The sequence below is a fragment of the Citrus clementina genome, unplaced genomic scaffold (assembly GCF_000493195.1).
Source record: "Citrus clementina cultivar Clemenules unplaced genomic scaffold, Citrus_clementina_v1.0 scaffold_7, whole genome shotgun sequence".
Classification (NCBI taxonomy): Eukaryota; Viridiplantae; Streptophyta; class Magnoliopsida; order Sapindales; family Rutaceae; genus Citrus; species Citrus x clementina.
This window is the reverse complement of record NW_006262075.1, coordinates 7,726,748-7,751,038: the sequence shown is the minus strand read 5'-3', so window position 1 is coordinate 7,751,038 and position 24,291 is coordinate 7,726,748. Positions and strand designations below refer to the sequence as shown.

General features: G+C 35.0%; 4 protein-coding genes across 6 annotated transcripts; 2 read left to right on the top strand and 2 right to left on the bottom strand.

The window, feature by feature from the left end:
- Window positions 1–1,182: 1,182 nt before the first annotated feature.
- Window positions 1,183–7,739, top strand: LOC18036849 (phosphoinositide phosphatase SAC2). Its single transcript, XM_006426709.2, has 16 exons — window positions 1,183–1,677; window positions 2,035–2,239; window positions 2,328–2,493; window positions 3,136–3,358; window positions 3,897–3,973; window positions 4,245–4,432; window positions 4,513–4,610; window positions 4,755–4,888; window positions 4,983–5,102; window positions 5,404–5,758; window positions 5,881–6,002; window positions 6,147–6,257; window positions 6,337–6,516; window positions 6,611–6,787; window positions 6,894–6,927; window positions 7,031–7,739. Exons 1-16 carry the CDS (start codon window positions 1,594–1,596, stop codon window positions 7,130–7,132), a joined length of 2,376 nt encoding a protein of 791 aa, XP_006426772.1. The 5' UTR covers window positions 1,183–1,593; the 3' UTR covers window positions 7,133–7,739.
- Window positions 7,740–8,738: 999 nt separating this feature from the next.
- On the bottom strand, window positions 8,739–11,257 carry LOC18036846 (40S ribosomal protein Sa-2). Of its 2 annotated transcripts, none has more exons than XM_006426707.2 (5): window positions 11,015–11,257; window positions 10,028–10,290; window positions 9,687–9,884; window positions 9,318–9,516; window positions 8,739–9,188 (listed from the first exon to the last, which is right to left on the bottom strand). In XM_006426707.2, the coding sequence occupies exons 1-5, from the start codon at window positions 11,157–11,159 to the stop codon at window positions 9,043–9,045; spliced, it is 951 nt and encodes a 316-aa protein (XP_006426770.1). In that variant the 5' UTR covers window positions 11,160–11,257; the 3' UTR covers window positions 8,739–9,042. The 2 variants fall into 2 exon arrangements, with proteins under 2 accessions (XP_006426770.1, XP_006426769.1); XM_006426706.2 differs by having other exon boundaries at window positions 8,739–9,185.
- A 2,093-nt stretch (window positions 11,258–13,350) lies between these two features.
- LOC18036565 (CCAAT/enhancer-binding protein zeta) lies at window positions 13,351–21,399 on the top strand. 2 transcript variants are annotated; one of them, XM_024180284.1, is made up of 16 exons: window positions 13,351–14,222; window positions 14,376–14,451; window positions 14,812–14,931; window positions 15,496–15,571; window positions 15,684–15,752; window positions 15,871–15,951; window positions 16,607–16,678; window positions 17,085–17,177; window positions 17,427–17,582; window positions 17,708–17,791; window positions 17,929–18,072; window positions 18,752–18,841; window positions 19,256–19,338; window positions 19,440–19,796; window positions 20,086–20,308; window positions 20,425–21,399. In XM_024180284.1, the coding sequence occupies exons 1-16, from the start codon at window positions 13,460–13,462 to the stop codon at window positions 21,082–21,084; spliced, it is 3,147 nt and encodes a 1,048-aa protein (XP_024036052.1). In that variant the 5' UTR covers window positions 13,351–13,459; the 3' UTR covers window positions 21,085–21,399. The 2 variants fall into 2 exon arrangements, with proteins under 2 accessions (XP_024036052.1, XP_024036053.1); XM_024180285.1 differs by lacking the exon at window positions 16,607–16,678.
- Window positions 21,400–21,555: 156 nt separating this feature from the next.
- On the bottom strand, window positions 21,556–23,367 carry LOC18036564 (17.4 kDa class III heat shock protein). The gene is made up of 3 exons (XM_024180286.1): window positions 23,188–23,367; window positions 22,137–22,377; window positions 21,556–22,005 (listed from the first exon to the last, which is right to left on the bottom strand). The coding sequence occupies exons 2-3, from the start codon at window positions 22,347–22,349 to the stop codon at window positions 21,748–21,750; spliced, it is 471 nt and encodes a 156-aa protein (XP_024036054.1). The 5' UTR covers window positions 22,350–22,377; window positions 23,188–23,367; the 3' UTR covers window positions 21,556–21,747.
- Window positions 23,368–24,291: the final 924 nt, after the last annotated feature.

The following is a 24,291-nucleotide window of genomic DNA, read 5'->3' as shown; positions in this document are numbered from 1 at the left end:
AAAGGGATAATAACATACAGATCCCTAATATTTCCAAAATCATAAGGAAGGCATAAAAAATACCATCTGATATAAAAATCAGTAATTCTATAGTTCGACTAAATTAAAAAAATCAAAAAGTTCAAACTATGCTCTTGAATTACTGTATTCTTGAATTAATGTCTAAAATAATGTGTTTACATAATTTTTTTAAATTTTAAATAATAACATTTTCATTAAAGCAGATAACAAGAATTACCATTATAAGTCTAATTGACACATAGGGAGACAATGTGCACAAGAAATACCTTCTTGATCGATATCTTCATTAACAAATATTTTGAAGAAAATAAAGTAAAACTCTCATAAGAAGTAAGAGTTCCTTTTTAACTCTTTTACACTATCCTCCATTATGATGGTTGGCTCTTTCAGTTGATAATGCGATAGAGCCTTTTATGGAATTTAATTTTTTATGGCATGAAATCCTCTATCTAATCCTTAAATACGTCAAATCTATAGAAAATTCACATGTTACACAAAAGACTAATAAAAAATTTTAAAATTACTACAAATCTAAATAATAGCGGAAAAAAGTTCACCATCTATTTAAATAAATTGAGAGGAGAGAGAATATTAATTAATATCACATTTTAATTTAACAACTTATTACATTATAGTTTAGTCATTTTATCATCGGATAACCAAATTTTGTATCATTTGGGATTAAAATATATAAAATATTACTAAAAAAAAGTGTGACATCGCCCAATTTTTTTTTAAAAAAAAATTACCAGTAAAGTGTAATAAAATTGTTCATTTTAAAGTGCTCAACAATAAATTCTTGACACTATAAAATAAATAAATTATCGCAAAATCTGGCGGCGGGAGAAACGCTATGTAAATTGTGCTTGTGTTGATTTTCATAAAAATACAAGGACTCAGATGTTACTACCCCAACTTTCTAAACAATTTTTTTTAATATAATTCCTAAACAATTTAAAAATAAAAATAAAACTCGTCCGAGTCACGCTACTCACACCCTACAAACAAGGAAGCAAATCCGAAATAATTTCATAACAGCTACGAATTCGCTAATTACAAACATTATTAATTCATTAGTCTTCACAATAATTAAAAAAAAAAACTGAAAATATAAATACAACATCCCCCAAAAAATAAATAAATAAATAAATGGGCCAGCAAAAGAAAACAAGAAAAGAGAAGACCAATGCCAACACAAACACAAAACTCAAACTCGACCAGTTGTGTCTCTGGTCGCCAAGCCGGTCTCCTTCTTCTTCTAAATCTCTGATCTTTCTCTCGAAGACGCTGTGTTTCACCTATTTACTTTCACTCCTTCACGTACAAAACATCGTGGTTTAATCTTTTTTTTTATTTACGTCCAAGTCGGCGAGTCTCATTGTAATTTTATACGATTGCTGCAGAGCTGTCTATTAATAATAACAATACTAATATTTGTAGATTCAGTGAAGAAGAAAGATTGTAGCTTTTATTGTTCTTGCTTTTTGTGTTTTTGCGTTTTTTTTTTTTCTGTTTTCGTTGTCGTTCAAAGAAAGAGAGCCCTCCGAGCTGAAGCTCGGGATCCCAATTGCAATGGCAACGGAGAAATGGATTGATTTTACCCACCAATATAATCCTTGTTTTCTTCAAAAGTTTACACTTTATGAAACGCGCTCGGTAATTTTTTTTTTTCTTTTTGGAACTTCTTTTACTTCCTTTGGCTTGATTTATATTATATTGTAATATGTTTTGCTCTTTGTAACAAATTTTGATCTTCTTATGATTCTTTTCTATTACCACTATTGTTGTTATTCATGCTGTTAATGAGAAAATATGATGTTGTTTTTTGTTGTTATGTTGATGTGTTGATGATTTTGCATTGGCTGCAATTAACATGATAGAAGATACAGATTTTGACTTATATTGTTCATAGAGTTTTAAGGAGTTATGACTTAGTTTTGTTGTTGTGTTTAATTGTTGCGTAGTGTTGATGGGATTTTTTTTTCTTTTTTTGGGTTTATTTATTGGAAGCAGAATTTTTATATATGTGGAAGGTACAAGAAAACAAACCTGTGGAGGGTGTTAAAGATTTATCGGTTAGAGCCATCAGAACTAAACATTGTTGAAGATTCTGCAACATATTCAGATTTTGAATACTTGGACCTGCTGAGACGGGTACACGATGGAAACAGATCGACGGGTGGACTTAAATTAGTTACCAAATGTTTTGGCATAGTTGGTATGTTATATTTGGAATATGTTCATATTAATGATCATAATTTGTTTCTTTTTGTAGTATTTATGGTGTTTTTTATTCATTGATTCAGGGTTTATAAAATTTTTGGAACCTTATTACATGTTGCTGGTCACGGGAAGGAAGAAGATTGGTGTAATTTGTGGCCACGCTGTATATTCCATAAAGAAGAGCGAGATTATTCCAATCCCACATTCATCTGTGCTGAGCAATTTGGCTTATTCTAAGAATGAGAAAAGGTCTTTTGTCAATTCCGCATGTAAATGTAATATGTACTTGGTACGCATAAAGAGACATGTGAACTTAGCATCAAGCGTCGTACATTATTCATTGTATTTAGATGAGAATTTGTGTCATTGTCTGATTGTTTTACTTTTGTCAATAAAACTATGTTGGACTAATTGTCTGTGTTTTGGCATTCTTAAGTAGACGAGTTCCACACTGGTGGAGGTAATCTCTGTTTCTACTTTCGTTAGTAAACCCTTTATTGTTTAAGTATTGGTGGGAGCTTCTGCCCTCTGGCAATTGCAGCTCGTCTACCTTTTTATGTGAGACGCAGAAAACGTCTCTTTTAAAGTTTCAGATTACTATGTTTGATGTTGTTGCATTTATCTTAGTTAATATCATTTGTAGAGCCTATTTCCATTTCATGTCCTGCATTTGTACAGGAGCAAACAACATTGCCGTAGGTGATGTTATTATTAATTGTTGATTGAGGCAAGGTATCATTGGGGTTTGTAGGGACAACAGTTTCTTTTCTTTTTGTTTTAAATTTATAGCTTTTTTTTTTCCTTAAATTCTTTCCACTTTGATCAATGTATTATACATGTTTTAACGTGCTTTGCTTTTCTTTCCATCCATTTTTCTCTTGTGATGTGTAGATACAAGAAGCTCCTCAGCTCTGTGGATCTTACGAAGGACTTCTTTTTCAGCTACTCATACAATATCATGAATAGTCTTCAAAAGAACTTATGTAATAATGGGACAGGACAATCACAGTATGAATCAATGTTTGTCTGGAATCATTTCTTGACTCGTGGATTTCGGAATACTCTCAAGAATAATCAGTGGACCATTGCATTAGTATATGGATTCTTTAAGCAGGTATGGTATGTTTGAAGGGTATCGTTTCTCAATTAATCTCATAAATGCTAGAAGCAAATAAGAAATTAATATCATGATATTCTTCTGAAGGTTATTGTTTATTCATATTTCTGTGTTGTGGTTTACCTATGGAGTCAGAATCTCATGGCATTTATTTCTTTGCAAACTTATTTGGTTATTCATTATAGTTGCTGTTAAGTGTTTTTTTGGGGTGTCAGATGTTGCTTTTTGTCATACCCTTATACTTACTGTTTATTTACAATATGTTACTCTTTATAGAGCTGCTGAAGTTAGGTTTTGTCATATGCTCTTTGTCAATGGACTTCCTTGGTCAAGTGTTTGTAGGAGTCGGGATATTGACAGGATGCTTTTTTGTTTGTTGATCCGCTTTGCTTGGAAGATCAATTGAACATTTCAATAATTTATGCTTGGCTTTCTCTTCCTTTCAGAATTTCTTTTCGATAATGTTTTTCATTTAATTAACCAGAGAGATCTAAAGTTTGATATGATAGTCGTGTTTTCATGCTTCATTATCCAGGAGAACCTTTCTGTAGCTGGGAGGGACTTCAAGTTCACTCTCATTGCAAGACGCTCACGGCATTATGCTGGCACAAGGTGTGATATTTTATTGTTAACAAATAATAGGTGTAAAAAATCAAATCCACTCTTTCTGATTTTAGGGCGACAGATTACTTAGAAGGATTAGTTAAACAGTTGATTCAATGTTTTCATTTGTGTTTGATCCTCCTAGAAGACCCCAATTTCTATGTTACATTTGTATTGAAGATGCAGATTCTGTTCTATTTGTGATATTTTATCTTTTCTTTGCTTATAGCTGATCTCATAGCTAATATGATTTTCACTTTGATTCTCTCCTGTCATATAGATATTTGAAACGTGGTGTCAATGAGAAGGGTAGAGTAGCCAATGATGTTGAGACGGAACAGATTGTGGTTGAAGATGTTCCTGAAGGATACCCAATGCAAATCAGTTCTGTTGTACAAGTCCGTGGATCGATCCCACTTTTCTGGTCTCAGGAGACGTCATGGATGAATATTAAACCTGACATTATATGTAAGCTTTGGTACATAATCTTACCACCCTCAAATTGTAAATCCCATGAATTTTTGCTGATTTTTTCTTTTTGTTTACAGTATCAAAGAAGGATAAAAAATATGAGGCCACAAGACTTCATTTTGAAAATCTTGCAAAGAGATATGGGAATCCTATTATAGTTCTGAATTTGATTAAGGTAGGTTTTCTCCAGTAACTGTGGAATTCAACCACTTTGCTTTCCTATGAGCATACTGTTGCAGCATTGTTCTATCTTAACTCAGTTCTGACATGCTTTAACTTCATCATTTCCCTTTTGGCTGCTATGTTGGGTGACTTACAGACCAATGAGAAAAAGCCTAGAGAAACCATTCTTCGTGCAGAGTTTTCAAATGCTATTCGGTTCATTAATAAAGATTTGTCAAAGGAGAATCGCCTAAAATTCCTTAGTTATGATCTCCAGAAACACTCTAGAAAGTACGATGGCTTCCCCTTGATTGCACAAATTATTTTAAATTTCCAGTCATTTGAATGGTTACTTACATGAATTGATCTTAATTGTTTTTATCAGAGCAATAAATGCCTTGCAAATTCTAGGCAGAGCTGGAGCTTATGCATTAAGTTTAACTGGCATCTTTTATTGTCAAGTGACACCAAAGCCTGAGGGATTGTTGAATTTATCCTGCATTGAGTAAGTTCCAATCAGAATACCATGTGTTTAATTTGATTCTTTTGTCATTCATCTTGACTTCTTGTGTCAACATGATGATTTAATATTCCTTCTTAGGTCAACCTTCATATTCTATTCCAAGTGATTATTCCTTCCAAACTGCTTTAAACTTAATAAAAAATAATATTGATAAAAATAAATGGTTGTAATTTCTTTCAAAATAATAGCCTATTCATTACCTTACTTAATAAGCATCCTTGCATTTTTTCTGCTTAACTTTCTTTCTAACTTTGCAATGTCGTGGCATCACAATGCAATACAGGAGAAGTGATGATGACTACCCTCAGAATCTATCCCATAAAAATGAGGATGCTGAGACTGTTGACAGAGAAGTTAGCAGTGGCAGCCATGTGCCGAGTGCAAATTTGTCTATCAAGGTACCAATCCTGCAAAAAGGTGTATTAAGGACAAATTGCATAGATTGTCTAGATCGCACAAATGTGGCCCAATACGCCTATGGGGTAGTGGCTCTTGGGCTTCAGTTAAAAACTTTAGGACTTCTCAAATCCCCAAATATTGGTCTAGATAACCCTTTGGCTAAAGATTTAATGGGTATCTATGAGACTATGGGTGACACTCTAGCTCTACAGTATGGTGGATCTGCTGCACATAACAAGGTAATCCTTGTACATGTTGGTTCAGTTTTGGAGAATATTGGTAAATTGTTGCTTTTGTATATGTTGACAAGATTCTAACAAAATTCATGTGTTTTTCATTTCTCATTGATAATTCTAAACAGATATTTTGTGAACGGAGAGGTCAATGGAGAGCAGCGACTCAGTCTCAGGAGTTTTTAAGAACTCTTCAACGTTACTACAGTAACACCTATGTTGATGCTGAGAAGCAGAATGCAATTAATGTGTACGTTAAATGAAAGCATTCTTTTCCACATCATTGTCTATAACTGAAATTTAAGCAAGTGTATTGTTCCAATTGATACCGGTTGCATAGGCATGGGTGTAATATAACATCTTAGTAACTGTTTGGCTTGATATTTTTGAGCAGATTCCTTGGTCACTTTCAGCCACAGCAGGGTAAACCGGCCCTGTGGGAGTTGGACTCGGATCAACATCACGTTATTGGGATTCATGATCCTAACGTTATTGAGAGTGCAAAGTAATGTCATCATTTTGAAGACCAACATTGTGTTTTTAAGATCGACTAAGTTATTCTTATCACTTTAAATTATGTGTAGGTCATTCTTCAAGAGGTCTCTTTCAGATGGTAATATTCTCAATGAGAGTGACTCATGTCTGATGGCTTCAATTGTTGGACACAATCAACCTTTGGCTGAAAGGGAGCACAGAGGTACAAAAGGTCTTTCGGAGTCCACTCCAGAGATCTCATCTTGTGAAAGTGATATATCATTTCCCAGGTCCGCTTAAATATCACTTCTATCCAAATTCGGAAATTAAGAAATGCTTGGAATGCGTTCCATTGGACTGACTAAATGTTGCATTTCTGTATAGGTATACACCCTCAATGCCTTTGTGGAAACAATGTCAACACATAGAAGAGGACCAATACCTTGAGTTCGATCCCAACTGTTTTGATGAACATGGGGATGCTTGTAACTTTACAAACTTTCTTGATTTAGACTGGCTTTCTTCATCAGGAAATTCTTGTGAAGAAGATGTATGCGACAGGTAGCTCCAGTGAACTACATAAAAGCATGTAGTTCTCAAATTATGCATTTAAGTTAAGCCAAACATATCCGTTGATGTCTTGTCTAATGTTCTTCAAATTATGCAGGTCGGTTGCAAGTGATTCAGGTTCCAGCCTAAAGGTCAGTGTTTTAAACTTTTCATTGCAAATGTGATTCATTTTACAAACCTTCCAGTTCATAAAAGCAAATTCTTGATTTTTTTCCCACTTTTTTCCATATCCAGGGAAGGGAACCAACAGCAACTGAACTTGCCAGCAACAATGTGTTGGAATATGATCAAAAGTTTGTGCAATGGGTAACGGATGGGGAGTTATTGTTTCGTTGAAGTTCATTGCGGCAAGTGTTCATATAGAACTTTTCTTTCTCCTAACCTTGATCAGAGTCAACAACCCATCCGAAGGATGGTGATTGCGTACAGAAATTTAAGCGACAGAAATCAATTTGAGAACAATCTTGGTTTTAATTCCGGGGATCATTGGTGACCCAGGACAGGTAGCATCATTTAACCATGGAATTTTGGAAGCGAAGCACAAGAGTAAATAGCTAATTCATTTATGAGCTCTCATCCGAACTTTTCAACGTTGTAAATAGTTTATCATTGTGCAATTAGAGCTCCAATTAACAGTTTCAGGTCATAGGTTTTAAATACTTGTCCACCATATTTATATTTTCTTCTGGTTAAAATGGAAGAATCAAACGAAGTATTGCAAACTAATCTCTTCCATCCTTGGATGTTACCATCAAATTATCATCAATTCTTTAGAAGATGGCAACTTTAGTCTCTTTCATCTAGGCTTTAGCTTCATAAAAATCTCTATTAAGTAATTATGAATCTTAAGATACGGGCCTGAAATTAACAATTATGTAAGATGGCTTCGCTGTCATTGGAATATCGGCTCCGAAATCTACAGTAGTAATTTTGTGATGAAAAATTTTCAGGACCTACGAGGAAGTGTGAAAAGAGGTGAAAAATCACCTCGAATTATTTGGCAGGCAATCTGATTAATTCAATCTTCAACAATACCCGGAATTTATAAAAATCAGAGTTGCTCGCCATACGCCCAAGGCTTTGTGAATTATGCTAGACTGTTAGTCGCCTGGGAGATTTTGAATTGGTATACCTCCATATATCAATAAACTTCTGTACTTTCACCTATTTAGGGATGACAAAATTACCTATAAACTTATTTAAATTCACTTGCGAAAACCTATTTGTATTGAAAAAAAATCCGTTGGATACTAGTGTAGGTATCCATCAATCCGCATTTTTCATTTTAATTATTTATATTTTTTATTTTAATCACAATAATTAAATTTAAAAAATTAAACAAAAATATATTAAAGTTTTTAATTCCTAAATCTAACTTATTTTCCTGCAACATATATACAATAAGTTTTTAACAAGTAGTAATTTTATAATTTTTATTATTGACATTTTATTTTGCTTTAATTGATTTTGTTTGTTTTGCCTTAACGGTAATTTTAATATTATTGATAATTCTTATATATTGATTAAAAGATGGTGCAAGACATTAATATTAGTGATGATTTACCTACAATGTAAATATTTTGTGTTAAATTAATATACTTTATGTATTTTTTAATGTTGAAATTTTAATTTCTTATTTACATTAATAAAATCTAAAACTAAATATTATTTACTGATTTTTTATGCTATTATTATATCTTTATAGCTTAAATTTTATCATTTAAGTTTTTACGTATTATTAAAAATATTCTTTTATATTCGTGATTTTAAATTAAAAAAAAACTCACTAAAAATCCACTACGTGAATTTGACACCTTTAACAGATAAATTCGTCTCAAAAAATAAAAATCCCCTGCAAGTTGCAGTCACATTTGTAATTTAAATTTTTTGAGTATGGATTTAGTAATTCTAATCCAGAATTATATAATGAGCAGACTTTAAATTTCAGGGAAGATACTCTTTGACGTCCCAGGCTCCAAGCGTAAGAGATTGGCAATGTCAGTATTGATAGATAAATTTAGATGACTCGGACAAATTTAACATACCAAAATATTAGGTACCATCATCATCATCAACAAAACCTAATTCTCAATGTCTAGAACTATAACTGTGCCAAAAAAAAAAAGATAAAAAAAAAAAAAGAACAAAGCCATAGTACTTTGCCGAACATAAAGAAGTTCAAACTAAAACATAGTTGTAGAAGAAAAGGCTTGAAATGATTGAAACAAAACTCTCTCAAAATAAAATTATTCCCAGCCAGTAGGTTGTGGGGCAGCAGAAACATCAGGAGCTGTAACTGCTGCCATTGGTGGTGCCGTAACTGCTGCCATTGGTGGTGCCGGCACTGCATCCCATCCATCCCCACCCAAAGGAACTGTAGCTGCTGGTGCTGCTGCAAGTGAAAATTCATGAGCTTAATGCATACACACTAACAAAGTAATAGCGCCTAAGTACTGAAGAATTTAGAATAGGAGGAACTTGATAACATCTGATTCCATAACAGCAAGGGCCAGTATCTAACCTTCTGGGAAATAGGGAACAACAGGAATGGGCTTCTGAACTTCACCACCCGCCCACCCACCATCAGCAATTTGGGAAGGCCATTGCTCACCACTGGTAAGATTCATGCTGTACTCTGCTGTAGCATAATCAATAGCAGCAGTTTCTTCTTCTTCAGCCTGCTTGGTTTCTTCTGGCTCCCTGTAGAAGAACAGATCGACCTGGGCACAAAGGAAACAGAAAAGTCAAATGGCAAAAATAGGCAAATAGTTAATGATAGAGAAGACCAAGCCATGTTCTAAAAACATTCAAATTGCATCTCAAAGAGAACAAGAAGATTCACAAATCTAAAAAGTAAATTGTCTTTCGAAGACATTTAACATTTATTTACCATCACATCCCACTTGTGGCCAGGACGAATAGTGCCGCGCATCTGGAGAACCATTCTAGCCAAAAGCCAGAAGAGACACCCAATGCTGTGTTTGCCCTTGTTATTGGCAGGAATGCCAATATCAACATAACGCATAGGTGAGTCAGTGTCACAAAAGGCAATGGTGGGAATGTTTCCAAGAGCAGCTTCCTTAATTGGCTGCAAAAAGATTATAGTATAATTCAATCATCAGTACAAACATACACCACCAACACATGCAAGAAATAACCAATCGGCAAAAGAGAGAACAGCAAAAATAATACAAAAAAAAGAGAACTAGACATGTATAGGACAATGCTTACCTGATGGTCTGTTCGTGGATCTGTTAGAATGAGAAGTCGGGGCTCATTGAATGATGTTTGCATTTGATTGGTAAATGTACCAGGAGTGTGCCTGCCAGCAATGGCATGGGCGTGAGTGTACTTTGCAAACTTCAACACAGCTCGCTGTCCATAGGGTCTAGCTGATTGGACAATAATGTCCCCAGGGTTTTCAATGGCTACGATAACCCTGGCCGCCATCTGTAGCTTCTCCCAAGTCTTGCCAAGATTGATAATATAAATTCCTGAGTACCAAAAACATGGAACCGGTAAACAGATTAAGAATTCAGCAATCCATCAAATAAATTCCAACAACGCTGAGCTAGTAGCAAATTTCCTTGCCATCCATATGATTTGCTTAGTTAATTATAATAGCATCAATCCATGAACCGACCAAATTTACCAATTTAGACTGATATAAGATCAAAGTAATCCAAAACAGAACTGTTGCAGTTTTAAATTTCAAAAAAATACATATTACAGAAATTTAAATGCAACAATACTATCATCTCCTTTCACAATCCTTAATTTCTAGGACACCAAAATCAAAAGTAAACATCTAGAGGTGACAACTAATCTTCCTTTGTTTGGATCACATAAGAATAATGAACAGCTCATCAGGACATAATGAAACTTGCAATCCCTCATAGATCATCCAACAATTCTCATACTTTCATACATAACAAACATGCGGTTGCCAGTTCAGTTACAGAAAATCACAGAACCGAAATCATAAACCATAGACAAACATTACACACAAAAAAATCTCATGTTGATACAAAAATCTCCGTATACCCAATGAATTACATACAACTCCAAATCTAAAACCATACCAACCCACCCCCCCCCCCCCCCAAAAAAAAATATTCACAATACATAAACATACATACTACGACCAAAAATTTCAGCAGATAACAGAAAATAAAACCACCCAGATGAAAAAAAAAAGGGGTTATTAAGAAAACGAACCATCGTTTCGGCGCTTGAACACGTAACGTTCCATTTGGAAGTCACAGTTCTTAGTACCCAAATGAACTTCGGCGGCTAACATCATCTGAATGTCAGCCTCTTTCTGAGAGAGCTGCCTCGGGGCCGTTGCTGTTCCGGTCGCCATCTTTATTTCTCAAAACCTGCGAGAGAAAGCTGAGACTCGTGGTACCGACGGAGACTTCTGCTCGCTGGCTGTGATAAGAAGAAACCAAACCAACAATGGGGTTCATTTTATATAGTAAGTAGGGCAACAAAAACCCTAGTTTCTTTTGGTCCCATTTTCTGGAAACGGGCGGGTAAACAAAACCCACCCAGCCCATTATTTGGGCTCGTGGGTTTGTTCAACCCCACAGCCCAACCCAAGTCTTAAAGGACTAATTAACATTTGAATCCCTCTTTTTGTTAAAAATTATAAGTATTCCACAGTTTGCAAATTTTTTACACCGTCTTGCAATTGAATTTCGTCAAAAATTTTTAATACAGTGCAATAATTTGATTGTTATAACCCCAGAATCAAATTGTCTGATGGATTAATTTGTTTCAAAACTGTCAGAATGTAAGAGCTGAATTATTAGTTTTACTAAGAGGATTATAGTAACTCTTATTTATTATATAGTTTGTAATATATATAAATGGACCCTTTTGTAGTTACTGTAGCAAAATAGGGACTTATTTAGAAATATTTCGCAAACCATACTCTTTTTAAATTGTTATACTAAAATATAGGGGTTTAAACTTATCTTAGCGATTGGCAAAGTGGTAAAAGCATGTTAAAAAAAAAATAATGATACTATAATTCTCAAGTATTGCACATCTGTTTAAAGTATCCATGTCCTATATAACTGGTGCTTTAGTCTTTTAGACTGAATTATTGTGTTAACAACTTTAGCACAAGTAATTAAAAAAAAAAATCAGTATGGTCTCTTTTTTTTGTTTTTTTTGGGGGGGGGGGGGGGTTTATAAGACTATAAGAAGAATAATATCATCCATAAAATAAGTTTGGCTTTATTACTTTGTTTATATGGATTGATTAGTTGTTTTTCTTTTAATATATCTTTTTTTTTTTCATTTTAATTGAAATACCACACATATTTTTAAACCATGGGAAAATGTGAACTTATAAAAAAGTGCATCATTCTTTTGGATTATCATCCTTATTATTACTAAGGTTAATTTTGGATTATCTTTTGTGAACTGATCATTTTCAAATTACGATAATATTCATTGCATTAATCATCCTTATTATTACTAAGGTTAATTTTGGATTATCTTTTGTGAATTGACCATTTTCAAATTCCCCATTTATTTTTAAAAATCGCAATTTATCCCATTTTTTCTTTAAGAAGACAAAAAAAATAAATAAAACCATCAACCCACTCTCATTTTCCCCTTATCTTATGAACACAAATGTGGGTAACTTTAGGTTTTGAAAACTAAGTGAAAATTTTAAAAGTAGTCAATTCACGATGGAGGTAATTTGAAATTTACCCATATTATTATTATTATTATCATTATTAGAAAAGAAGAAGGATTAGATGCGTTTGGAACTACTTTTGAGAGGCTCAAAAGAGGTCTTTTTAAGTTAGAAATTAATTATGATGTTTGGTAAAAAAATTTAAAAATTACCTTTGGCAAAATCATCATATCTTACAATAGATTTTGAAAAACAGAGAATGAATAACTTTTCAAAATCTAATTTTGAGAATCTATTTTATCTTGAATACAATTTCATATATATCTTCAAATATGTTCTAAAATTTTAAAATTATCCTTACTTAATTGGAAAAAATCATCAAATTTAAAGAGACTATTATTAATACCAATAATATTGAGATGACAAAACAATAAAAAAACAAAAAAAAATATTAATTTTAGTAATCAATTATTGTATACACAATAGAACTATATTATATATATATGTTTACAAGTGTGTAAATAAATTTTATTTAACATCATGTCTATTTTAATTATTTGCATTCTTATAACAGTTTAGTAGTAAGATTTTCCAAGCACATACAATTATTTCTAAAACTCACAGCACTTTTACAATAAATTTAATCAAAAACTTAACTGATTCTCTTTAAAATTAATTATTTATACAGTACAACTACTAACAATTATTTTAAAAATTAAAACACTACCAAATTAGCATTCAATCTTCTTTACATAATAATTTATCTGGTCTTATTTTGACTGGGGGCCTAATGTTTTTTTCACTACTGTTGGATTGTGGGCTTAAGAACAAGGGGCCAACCGAGCCCACCCACAGATTACTCCGGGCAGCCCAGTTCCTGTGACACTAAAGAAACGTGGAAGTGGAACGCCGCCCTTTGGATGCTCTGAGCCTCTGACGAGGAATTTTGGAACCCTAAAACCTCTGTTTAAACCCTTCGTCTGAGCATCATCACCTCGACATAAGCAACAATGTCTGATTCAAAACCTTCAAAAACCAAAAACAAAGAAGACGTAGAGCTCTTGAAATCGGACATTGCTTCATTTGCTTCCTCTTTAGGTTTGTCTTCTGCTTCTGCTGCTTCCTCTGGCTTCAACGATTCTGATTTTCGCAAAACTGGCCCAATTAAACCCCAGAAAAAATTATCGAAAAGCAATGAAAAAGGTGGCGCTCAACAAGAACCCAGTAATACCCAGAAGCCAAATATCGCGAAATTCAATAAAAAGAACCAAAAACCAAAGCCTGATAAGAAGTTTGTTAAACCCCAGAAGCATAACGATAATGATAAAACTCATTTTGAGCAAGAATTAAGGGAGGAAATGGAAAATTCCAACTCAAAACCAGTGCCAAAGGCGCCAGTTTTGACCCTTGAGAGTGGTGCCAATCACGATAAGTACAAGAAAATGCCGAAGCTTCCATTGGTGAAAGCTGGCAATCTCGGTGTGTGGTATGTTGATGCTAAAGAATTGGAGGATAAAGTGCTTGGCGGTGAAGAGAAGAGTAATAGCAAAAGAGTGGTGGATTTGAAATATGTGGAGAGGAAGAGAGAGTTGGGAGAGAGGCTGCTGTGGCAGTATGTGAGTGATTATGAAGGATCAAGAGGGCAAACTGGGGATATTAAGATGTTGGCTGCCACGCAGAGATCGGGGACTGCTGCTGATAAGGTGTCTGCGTTTAGTGTTATCGTTGGGGATAATCCGATGGCCAATTTGAGGTCGCTTGATGCTCTTTTGGGTATGTTTTGTATTTCACGACATTTTATTCACAGTTGTAAATAAAAGTTACAAAATTTAAGAAGCTTCTGGTCTGCTATCTCTATTGCCTGTTTAAAAGTTGTTAGAGGTTCGAATCCATGAGTTGGGTTGTTCTATTGTTTGTATGTTGCAGGAATGGTTTCATCAAAAGTGGGGAAGCGGCATGCATTAACGGGGTTTGAAGCATTGAAAGAACTTTTTGTTTCAAGGTCAGCCCTTCCCTCTCTTCTCTCTAAATTCAATATAGAACTTGGGAAATCAGCAAAAAAGTTATTGTTTTGTGGCCTCCTAATAAGTGAGGGCTTTATTATGTGAAATGTCCTCAAGATTAGTTCCTCTCTGATTGCCACTCGCGTTTCCCTTTCATATTGCTTTATTTTATAGCATCCCATGATTGAAAAGTAAAAACAGTGAATATTTGAGTCATTGGACAGAACCAATTCTAATCATAAATGTTGCTTCTCTCTTATATCGGATTCCTTTGTTTAACTACTGATGCTTTTGGCTTTTTTACTAGTTCAATGCTTCGGTGCTTCGCTTAATTGTGACTTATACTGTTATTTTTCCAGTTTATTACCTGATCGTAAGTTGAAGACTCTTGTACAGCGGCCACTAGATAATCTCCCAGAGACAAAAGATGGTTATTCCCTTTTACTTTTTTGGTATTACGAAGAATTCCTGAAGCAGAGGTATTTTCAGCATCTCTTTCTTTCTTTTTATGCTGCTATCAAATTTTTATATTTTTCACCTTTGAAAAAGAAATCAAAATTTAGGGAATTAATCTTTTGATTATTATTTTTACCTGTCTCCATTTACCATATTGCCCGGTTTGTTCTTAGGCATAGTTGCATATGATCTATATGTTTAAATCAATTCTATGAACTACTAGCGAATGGGAATTGAATGACTGAAGTGTTATGTTTGAATTTTCCTAAGGAGTTGAATGGAATAGAGGATTGATTTTTCTTGTTTATGCCTTCATGGTCACGAGGATTAATGAACTTCATGTTGAGACATACAAGTTTATGTTTCTATTGAGTTTCATTTGAATTATCTTTTATGAATTTGATGATAATTAGTGCTTTTTGCTTTTCAAGAGAAAATAGTTCTAAGAAGACACTCAATTGGTTTTTAAGAATTTTTATGATTGCAGCCCACTTTGTGCCAAATCAGAGCCCATTCTTAGATTTTCTTTGCAGCCTGTTGCCTGCATCATATGTACTAATCTAAGTTGGGCTCTATCCATTTTGCAGATATGAACGCTTTGTTCTTGCACTTGAGGAGTCATCAAGAGATGTGCTACCTGTACTAAAAACGAAGGCCTTGAAGGTTAGTCTATAAAGCACAGCTGTATATATGTGTTTATTTGTATGCATCTACATATGTATTTCGATATGATAGCATTTGGCTAAAACTCGTTGTGTACTGATTTCACTTTTAGATAGTTTATGCCCTCCTGACAAGCAAGCCAGAGCAAGAGCACAGATTGCTTTCTGCTCTAGTTAATAAAGTAAGTTTCAATTGGATCTTTCCCTCCATCTGAAGATATTAGTCACTAAGGCCAGTGCTTTTAGTATGAGCTCCCGGAACTGGTTTTATGCCTATTCTTATGTTCTGATTACTGACAGCTCGGAGATCCCCAGAATAAAGGTGCATCAAATGCTGACTTTCACTTGTCGAACCTTTTGGCTGATCACCCAAATATGAAGGTATACCTAGATTGTGAATTCTTATTCTCTGTCAGTTGAAGTATTCGAGGCCAACGCAATTGTGTTTGTTTTGCCAATTCCTTTATCCCATCTTTTATAAGCTTGGACAAATTGAAACTTTATGTTAGTTGGAGATGTTGATACTAAATTCCTAGTGGGGAGGATCAGTTTGCATTGGAGTTGTTATGCCTTGAATCTAGCTAGATATGCCATATCGGACCCAGCTTGCTTGGGCAGTAGGAATTTGTGACAGCTAAGAAGTTGTTTGCAGGCTGGTAAAGGTTAATTTGGAAATTTATAGAAATGCATTTTGGTTGTGAGGCGATTTCTATTAGTGAACTGTTTACCCTGCTTTCTGCTTTAACATTCACATTCTACAGAAGAAAGATACATGAGTTACACCGTTGTTTAATTTTGTATGTATAACACAATATCTACTTTCCAACCACATTTTCTGGACATCTGATAACATGCTTAATCTATGTTGCATTTTCACGTTTTTGGGGAAAAAAATGCTTCCTCTTGGATTCAGTTTCTGATGGATCATGTTCATTAGAAGTCTATTGCTATTTCAAATGGGCATCAAGCAATTTGCAAAACAGTGGTGACTTTACACTGTATAGTCATAATAATTAAGAACATCTTTTCTTTGCAGGCTGTTGTAATAAATGAAGTGGATTCTTTTCTCTTCCGGCCTCATTTGGGATTACGAGCAAAGTACCATGCTGTAGGTTCAATCATATATACTACAAATAAATTGTCTAGTACAATTTGGATTATGCTTGTTGATCCAACCACCTTAATATCCCGAGAGTGTATTTTTCCAATCTGTTGGCTTCAAACATTTTACTAGAATTTTGTTTATTTATGATGGGATGTTTACATCTTGTTATTTGATGTTAAAATTATCCGGTTGAGGATAATATTATTTTTGCATAACGGTTAAAATTGGCATCATGTCTATCAGAAGTCTTTGTTTCTCATGTGCTAAACTAATTATGATCATCTGGACTATAAATTAATTGATTTTTAGGCTGTTTCTGTTCTTCTAGATTCTTGTTCAACCCACCTCCCGGCGACTAGTATTGACTTTGTTTCGCCTGCAATGATTGTTGATCTGCTCACATATGCAGGTTAATTTCTTGAGCCAAATTCGTCTTAGCCATAAAGGGGATGGACCAAAGGTGGCAAAACGCTTGATAGATGTCTATTTTGCATTGTTTAAGGTATTTTTGGACTTTCAATGCTACTTCGTATTTATGCATTTTTCTATCGCCTTCTTTTTTCAGATAAGCTTTGCGCTTTCTTCTACATGTGCTGTTCTGTTTATACTAATTTCATCAAATTATCTGAACATTCTATCTTTCATAAATGTGGGATCCTTTCTACTGAGGGTTTGCATAGTTACAAAATCAAAATCCATCTAACTATACTAGATTGTCTTAGAAATTGAAGTATTCGCAAAATGATCTCAGGTACTAATAACTGAGGCAGGTGCGGGGGATAAGATGGATAAGAACAGCAAAACAGGGAATAAACATATTTCTACTTTCTCAAAGAAGAGTCAACTAAAGATCTCACCAGAACCTCACATTGAACTGGATTCTAGGATTTTATCAGCTCTTCTGATGGTCAGTATATATCAATTCCTTTCACTGCAGAGGTTACAGCATATATGACAGTAAAAGAGTTGCTGAGCTTATTGGCTTTTCGAACATTACTTGGGGGTTTTCTGACTGTGATGTCATCTGGTCAGGGAGTTAACCGAGCATTTCCTTATGTTTCAAGTAATGAAGCTGATGACATTATTGAAGTGCAAACGCCAATGCTCTTTAAACTGGTAAAAGCTCAAGGGCTTACTGCTAGTTCATTATTTTTATCTTGCAACAAAATTCACTCAAGTAATGGCTAGATCCGTTTACTGATTAGGATTATTGTTATCATGACACTAGATTTCAAAATAAATATATTATGCAGGTTCATTCAAAAAATTTTAATGTAGGAGTTCAAGCATTGATGCTTCTTGATAAAATTTCATCCAAGAATCACATTGTCAGTGATCGGTTTTACCGTGCCTTGTACTCCAAACTTCTGCTTCCAGCTGCCATGAATTCTTCTAAGGCAAGTAAATTGGGGTTAATATACATCTTTTGTTTGAGAGCATTTGAGAGCTTGACCATGGAATGTAATTGGTGCCTTTTCCTTTTCCTGATCATGCACCATGCAATGCCATTGCAATTTTAAGAATTAATTAAATGCATGCTTCTATGGGATGCAAGATGTTTTTTACCTTTAAAACAATTGATTTGTGATTTTTTTTTTTTTTTTGGTGGTATTGAAATTATTACTCATTTATAGTATGTTAGCTTCAATATCTTTTACTTCACTTGAGAGTCCTTGGAGGCTGATTAAAGTCCTTTAATATGCTTGCCTACCTCGGTTGTCATTGAAATCTAATGACCATCCAGGTTTTGCTCACTTCTTTTCCATATGTGCATTTCTCTTGTTTTCACTTTGGCTTCGATAACTTCAATTAGAGACGATGAAAGGGCCGAAGCAATTGAAACTGATCCTCTACCACTTCTCATCTTACAGGCCCAAGGGGATACAATCATTTGATGTAGCATTGCCTTTATGTTCACTGATTGCCTTAACATTTTCCAACCTGAATTCCGTAATACTCATTCACAATTTTTATTAACAGTTAATTTAGCAGAGAGTTATAGTAAGCATGCATCTGTTTTCAAAGGTTCAGTTGCCCCTTTTCCCCCCCAGGTTATTAACATGGTCTCGTTTTCAGGCAGAAATGTTTATTGGACTTCTTCATAGAGCAATGAAGAATGATGTAAATTTGAAGCGAGTAGCTGCCTTTTCAAAGCGTCTGTTGCAGGTTATTTATATTCTTTATTCCCTCTTTGCATCCGTCTTTCCTTTGAATATGCTTAGATAGCTTTCCCAGAATTTTACAGTTTTTAATTTTGTTATTGGTGCTGACCAACTGAATTTTGCACTGTTTGCTTCCTTGCCTTCTTGACAAAGTTAGGTTAACATGTGCTAGTTTAGGTTTCAGACATTCCTTTTTTTTTATTTTTTTATTTTTGGGCATTGCTTAGTTGCTATCAATTTGTAAGGGCCTGCATTCCTTTTCGTATAAATGAACTTTATATCTTATTCATTTTCTCTGGAGTAATGTGGAAGCACTGATGACGATTAAAACTTGCACAAGGGAATTGCATATGATAGAACTGCAGCTTTTTGGTGTTCTACACTCGAGTGGAGTTTGACTATTTAAATACTTGAACAGGTTGTGCTCCAGCAGCCACCTCAGTATGCTTGTGGATGCCTCTTCCTTCTCTCTGAAGTTCTTAAAGCGAGACCCCCTTTGTGGTAAGGCTTGTTTTAATCTAGTTATGGTCTGTGCTAGGTCATGCCAATGGGATGATGAAAATTTAACGGTTCTTAATTAATAATCTTTCTTCTTCTCATAGGAATATGGTGCTGCAGAATGAGTCCGTTGATGAAGATCTTGAACATTTTGAAGATGTTGTAGAAGAAACTGATAACGAACCAAGCGATGCATCAAAGATAGAAGAAAATGATGTCAAATTAGTTAAAAGAACTGATGATGCAAAGTCTGACAGTGAATCTTCAGAAGATGAAGACATTCCTACCTCTGATTCTGAAGAAGATGTTTCCGATCAACCAGAGGAACTGATCATCAGAGACAATCCAAAAGACCTTCAGAAATCAAAAGCACCATCTCATCATGTGCCGCAACCTCCTACATCTTCTAAGTCTTCTCTGCCTGGAGGATACAATCCGCGACACAGAGAACCTTCTTACTGGTATTTTTTGTTTCATTAATTTCTTTTGGTCTCACCTGCTTGCAATAAATATAATAGTTGTCGCACTAATAGATGTCAGATCATATCTGATGACGAGAAATTGAAGTGCCATAGCACATCTCATTTAATTCTCATCACCATCAGAAGTATGGTAGACAAACGATTGAACAGCTGAAATAACTGCTCCTACTATTATTCTTTCTGTTTATAGGGTTGCTTAGTTTTAGCTTTTAGATTATACTCAGATACTGTTCATTTTCATGACTTTTCTTTGTCAATGAATCAACAGCAATGCAGATCATGTGAGCTGGTGGGAGCTGATGGTACTTGCTTCACATGTGCATCCATCTGTTTCAACCATGGCTGGAACTCTTCTTTCTGGGGCCAACATTGTATACAATGGAAATCCATTAAGTGATTTAACACTTACTGCTTTTCTAGACAAGTTCATGGAGAAAAAACCAAAGCCAACTACATGGCACGGTGGTTCTCAAATTGAACCTGCTAAGAAGGTTAGCTTTTTACTGTTTCCAAAGTACCTACTTTAGCTCTTCAGATTATACATTTTCATCCACATAAACGGTGGCTGCCATTCTATTCTCTGAAACACTCCTTTCCTTTTCTGCAGCTTGATATGAACCACCAGTTAATTGGCCAAGAGATTCTGTCCCTGGCTGAAGTGGATGTGCCCCCAGAAGATCTCGTCTTCCACAAGTTTTATATGAACAAAGTAAACACCACTAAGAAACCAAAAAAGAAGAAAAAGAAGAAAGGAGCAGAGGATGAGGCGGCAGAGGAGTTGTTTGATGTGGACGGTGATGATTATGAGGTCGAGGGTGGCGATGAGAGTGACAATGAAGAGATTGACAATATGTTAGATTCCACGGACCTTTCATTGGTAGGAGATGGTGATTATGATTATGATGATTTGGACAAAGTTGCTGATGAAGATGATGATGACTTGGTTGGTGATGCAAGTGATTTAGAGATGGGCGCTCCTGATGATTCTGCAGAGAGAGAAGATTTTGATACTAACTATTTCAGTCACAGCGACGACGATGATGATAATGTACAACTTAATATTGGGGCCGAGGATGATGGTAGTGATGAGGGCAGCAAATTGGGTAGACGAAAACGGAAGAGGAAATCCCATAAGAAGGCCGGGGCAACGCCATTTGCAAGTCTTGAAGACTACCAACACTTGCTAGACGACAATGATCCAAGCGAAATGAAATCCGCTGGAGAGAAAAAACTAAATTTGAAAAAGAAAAGGATGCCATCTATGTAACTTTCACCATGAGTACTTCTGGCTGCATCGACGACCCTTGAACCCTTCCCAGCCTATCAAGAAGATATATAGCGATTGGCGCGAATTAAGTGATACCTCTTTCCGGTAATCTTGTTAGCGTTAGTCCCTCTCTTGCAGAAGGGACGGAAGTTTTGAAATGATCCGGGTGGCTTAATGTTTGTACCATCTAATCTTTTTGCTTCTAAATTCACCTATTGTACACTACAAGCGTTGATCCCTTACTTGCTGAAGGGACGATAGTCTTGGAATGATCGAATGGGTTAATGTTAGTACCACCGAGTCTTTTTTCCTCTACATTTTCATTACTTGTACGCACATTGAAAACCATTTATCTAGTTCAAAGTTCAATCTATTTTCCACATCAAGCAAATTTGTATTCCATAACCAGGCCTCCATACACGGTCTGCTCATTTCTTCCATTGTTCTGTATAGTGAAAACAAAGAGAGAGCTTCAATTTAGAACACAATCTTTCATTACTACAAGCACACGCTACATTATTTCGTGGAACAATCCCACTTTAGACGGGAATCCTACTAATACCAAAATCTATTGATACAAAAAAGGAGACACAGAATCAGAAACCCATCGGCAACACGTGGATTTGTACATCCCTGCCAGTTTCCAACTTTCCAATATCTACTTCAAAAAATGGCGACTTCCACAGTCTTGGGCTTTGCTGGGGGAGGTAGCTTCTCAACAACAATTGTCAAAACCCCATTTTCACATTTGGCCGAGATGGCCGACACATTGGCATCTTCCGGCAACTTGAACTTCCTCAGCAGCTTATGGGGTACCCTCCTCTCAAGCCTGATGTACTTGCATCCTTCCTCTTCGCCATCTTCACGTTTTCTTTTCCCATTGCTCCGAATTACCAAGGTTTTCTCATCTTCAACCGTGACCTACAGAATCCAATCATCAGTGAATAAAAAGTAAAAGCAGATGGCATTCACAAACATAGCAGACTGTTGAGGAAATTGCAAATTCACGATAACATACGATGAAAATATAAATTTGTCATTGCAAAAATTACCTGGATATCAGATTTAGTGCGACCAGGAACATCCATGAAGAAAATGTACTCCTTGGGGGAATCCAAAATATCAACGGGAATGCTACTCACTCCCTTGCTTTTATTTGTCTCTTGATGAGGAGACCTTGAAGGCGTTGTGAACTTCTCCATTGTCTCTGGTATATCAAACAAATGGTTCACTGCTGCTGCCACATCATCAATTACTCGACTCATTTTCAACTCTCTCTCTCTCTCTCTCTCTCTGCAAATGCCAGTGAATTAAAATTGTTAGATACTTCCACTTCAACCGCAAGAAATGTTACCAATGGACCTTTGGTCCAATGGGAGAAGCCTTGCACTTACAATGTTGAGTGCAAGGGTTCGAGCTTCCATAAGAGCATTATGGAGGTTAGTTTCAGTTCTTCTTCAATTATCAATTAATTGAGTGGAGACAGTCTCTCCCTTACGAAATGTGAGTGGAGCAGGCACCCCTCGAATATTAGAGAGGGTTTAAAATATCTGGACATATACTTCAGTGTGTCAATGTATGATAGTGGTCCCAGTTATATAGTATGATTGTAAATATTAATTGTAATGTCTGATGTAATGTCAGTAATATCTCTGTATATCAGACTTAAAAAAAAAAAAAACCGCAAGAAATGTTCTGTTTCTTTTGAGGAATAACACCCAGATCCCTGATTTTAAAAATTATTCCGATAAAGAGAATTTGTTTCATTTATATCTAATCAGTCCTTAACCAATAACCAATAACTGCTATTTAAATAACCAAATTACCCTCGCATCAATTTAGCACTAAAGTGTCCTTCAGTCATTTTAATATACATGAAGGACCTGTTTGCAAAAAAAAAAAAAAAACTAAATCCATTTTTCCCAACAGAAGATAACAAAACAAAAATTAGGGACCCAAATGTTATTTCCTCATCTTCATTTGGAAGATTGAATCATCAAACATCTAAATGTCTAGAGATGTTAAGTTCTTGAGTAAGTTGAAAAGCAATTTTTGGTTGAAAAAGAAGAGAAAAGGAGTGCACAACAACAGGCAATTACTTACCCTTGTTCGCAGCGTTATGAATTTGCGCGGGAAAGGAACTCCTGCGAGAAGACGCGGCACAGCGCGAGAAAAATTCGTAATTTTAACGGGATTTGTGTATATACGGCTACCAGCTTGGGCTTCGAATCCTGCTTGGTTCAAGAGAAAAGTTGAGTGGATATTTAAAAGCGAAGAAGAGAAAGTTCGGGAAAGATTCAGTGCACAACGGAGCTCGAACAATCTGGAAAAAACCACTCCCTAGTCCCTTGTGGAGGAGTCCTACGATTACACGTGTACTTTTCGTTGTCTTTTATGTCTACGTGGCTTCATTACAATGCCTTTCCCTTGATCAAATTCAAGCTTCTTGAGAAGCATGAATATGATAAAATAAAAAAAATAAAAATTAGCTTCATGAATCACGAAAAGTATCACTTTGGAATATCAACTCATCGTAAATAGAAAGAGATGAACGCACATGTGATAATTAATTGATTTTTTGAAGATGATAAAAGAAATTTGAAATTCACTCTATTCAATTGGCCGAATTTAAATAATTATTTTATTATTATTATTATTATTATTATTATTATACTTTCTCGAAAGTAAAAATGCATCCTAACCTCGACGGTTAATTAAATGCAATTCTTTTGATCACAGATGGATTCATAGCAATTTTCCTTACTCAAACTAGGCAATATATAAGTTGCCTAAAATATTTGAACTTCAATTATTCATTACGGGGAACAATCATTTGTTAATTATTTTCATTTAACTCATTAACTATGGAGTCATGATTCCTTTTATCAGAACATCACATGTGGATGCTAGTATTTAACTGTATTTGACTTAATCACTACCCCCCAACAAAGATCAAAATTGTTGATGTTGTGTTTGATTTGTGTCTGCTTTTGAAATTCTCAAAAGTTATATATTCTCTTAGCTTTTATTTTATTAATTCCTATGCATGTCTAATATGCTAAGTTGATTAATTAGGAGAGAAGAATAATTAGTGATAATGATTATAAGATGGTGATGTCTATCGTGGCATATGATACGAATCTTGAAAATCCACAATGCTTGCAGCAGGTGTTTCTTCTAAGCACATGATCTTCTTTCTCAATTGGG

Excerpts from the sequence above, each read along its gene's own strand:
- LOC18036564 (XM_024180286.1), bottom strand. The coding sequence starts at position 22,349 with ATGAGTCGAGTAATTGATGATGTGGCAGCAGCAGTGAACCATTTGTTT. Across the intron at positions 22,006-22,136 it reads GCACTAAATCTGATATCCAG|GTCACGGTTGAAGATGAGAA; the intron begins GTAATTTTTGCA and ends TGGATTCTGTAG.
- LOC18036849 (XM_006426709.2), top strand. The coding sequence starts at position 1,594 with ATGGCAACGGAGAAATGGATTGATTTTACCCACCAATATAATCCTTGT. Across the intron at positions 6,003-6,146 it reads AAGCAGAATGCAATTAATGT|ATTCCTTGGTCACTTTCAGC; the intron begins GTACGTTAAATG and ends ATTTTTGAGCAG. Across the intron at positions 6,788-6,893 it reads GAAGAAGATGTATGCGACAG|GTCGGTTGCAAGTGATTCAG; the intron begins GTAGCTCCAGTG and ends CAAATTATGCAG.
- LOC18036846 (XM_006426707.2), bottom strand. The coding sequence starts at position 11,159 with ATGGCGACCGGAACAGCAACGGCCCCGAGGCAGCTCTCTCAGAAAGAG. Across the intron at positions 9,517-9,686 it reads GCCACAAGTGGGATGTGATG|GTCGATCTGTTCTTCTACAG; the intron begins GTAAATAAATGT and ends CTTTGTGCCCAG. Across the intron at positions 9,189-9,317 it reads TGTTCCCTATTTCCCAGAAG|CAGCACCAGCAGCTACAGTT; the intron begins GTTAGATACTGG and ends TTTCACTTGCAG.
- LOC18036565 (XM_024180284.1), top strand. The coding sequence starts at position 13,460 with ATGTCTGATTCAAAACCTTCAAAAACCAAAAACAAAGAAGACGTAGAG. Across the intron at positions 17,583-17,707 it reads TTTTATCAGCTCTTCTGATG|GGAGTTAACCGAGCATTTCC; the intron begins GTCAGTATATAT and ends TCATCTGGTCAG. Across the intron at positions 17,792-17,928 it reads CGCCAATGCTCTTTAAACTG|GTTCATTCAAAAAATTTTAA; the intron begins GTAAAAGCTCAA and ends TATATTATGCAG.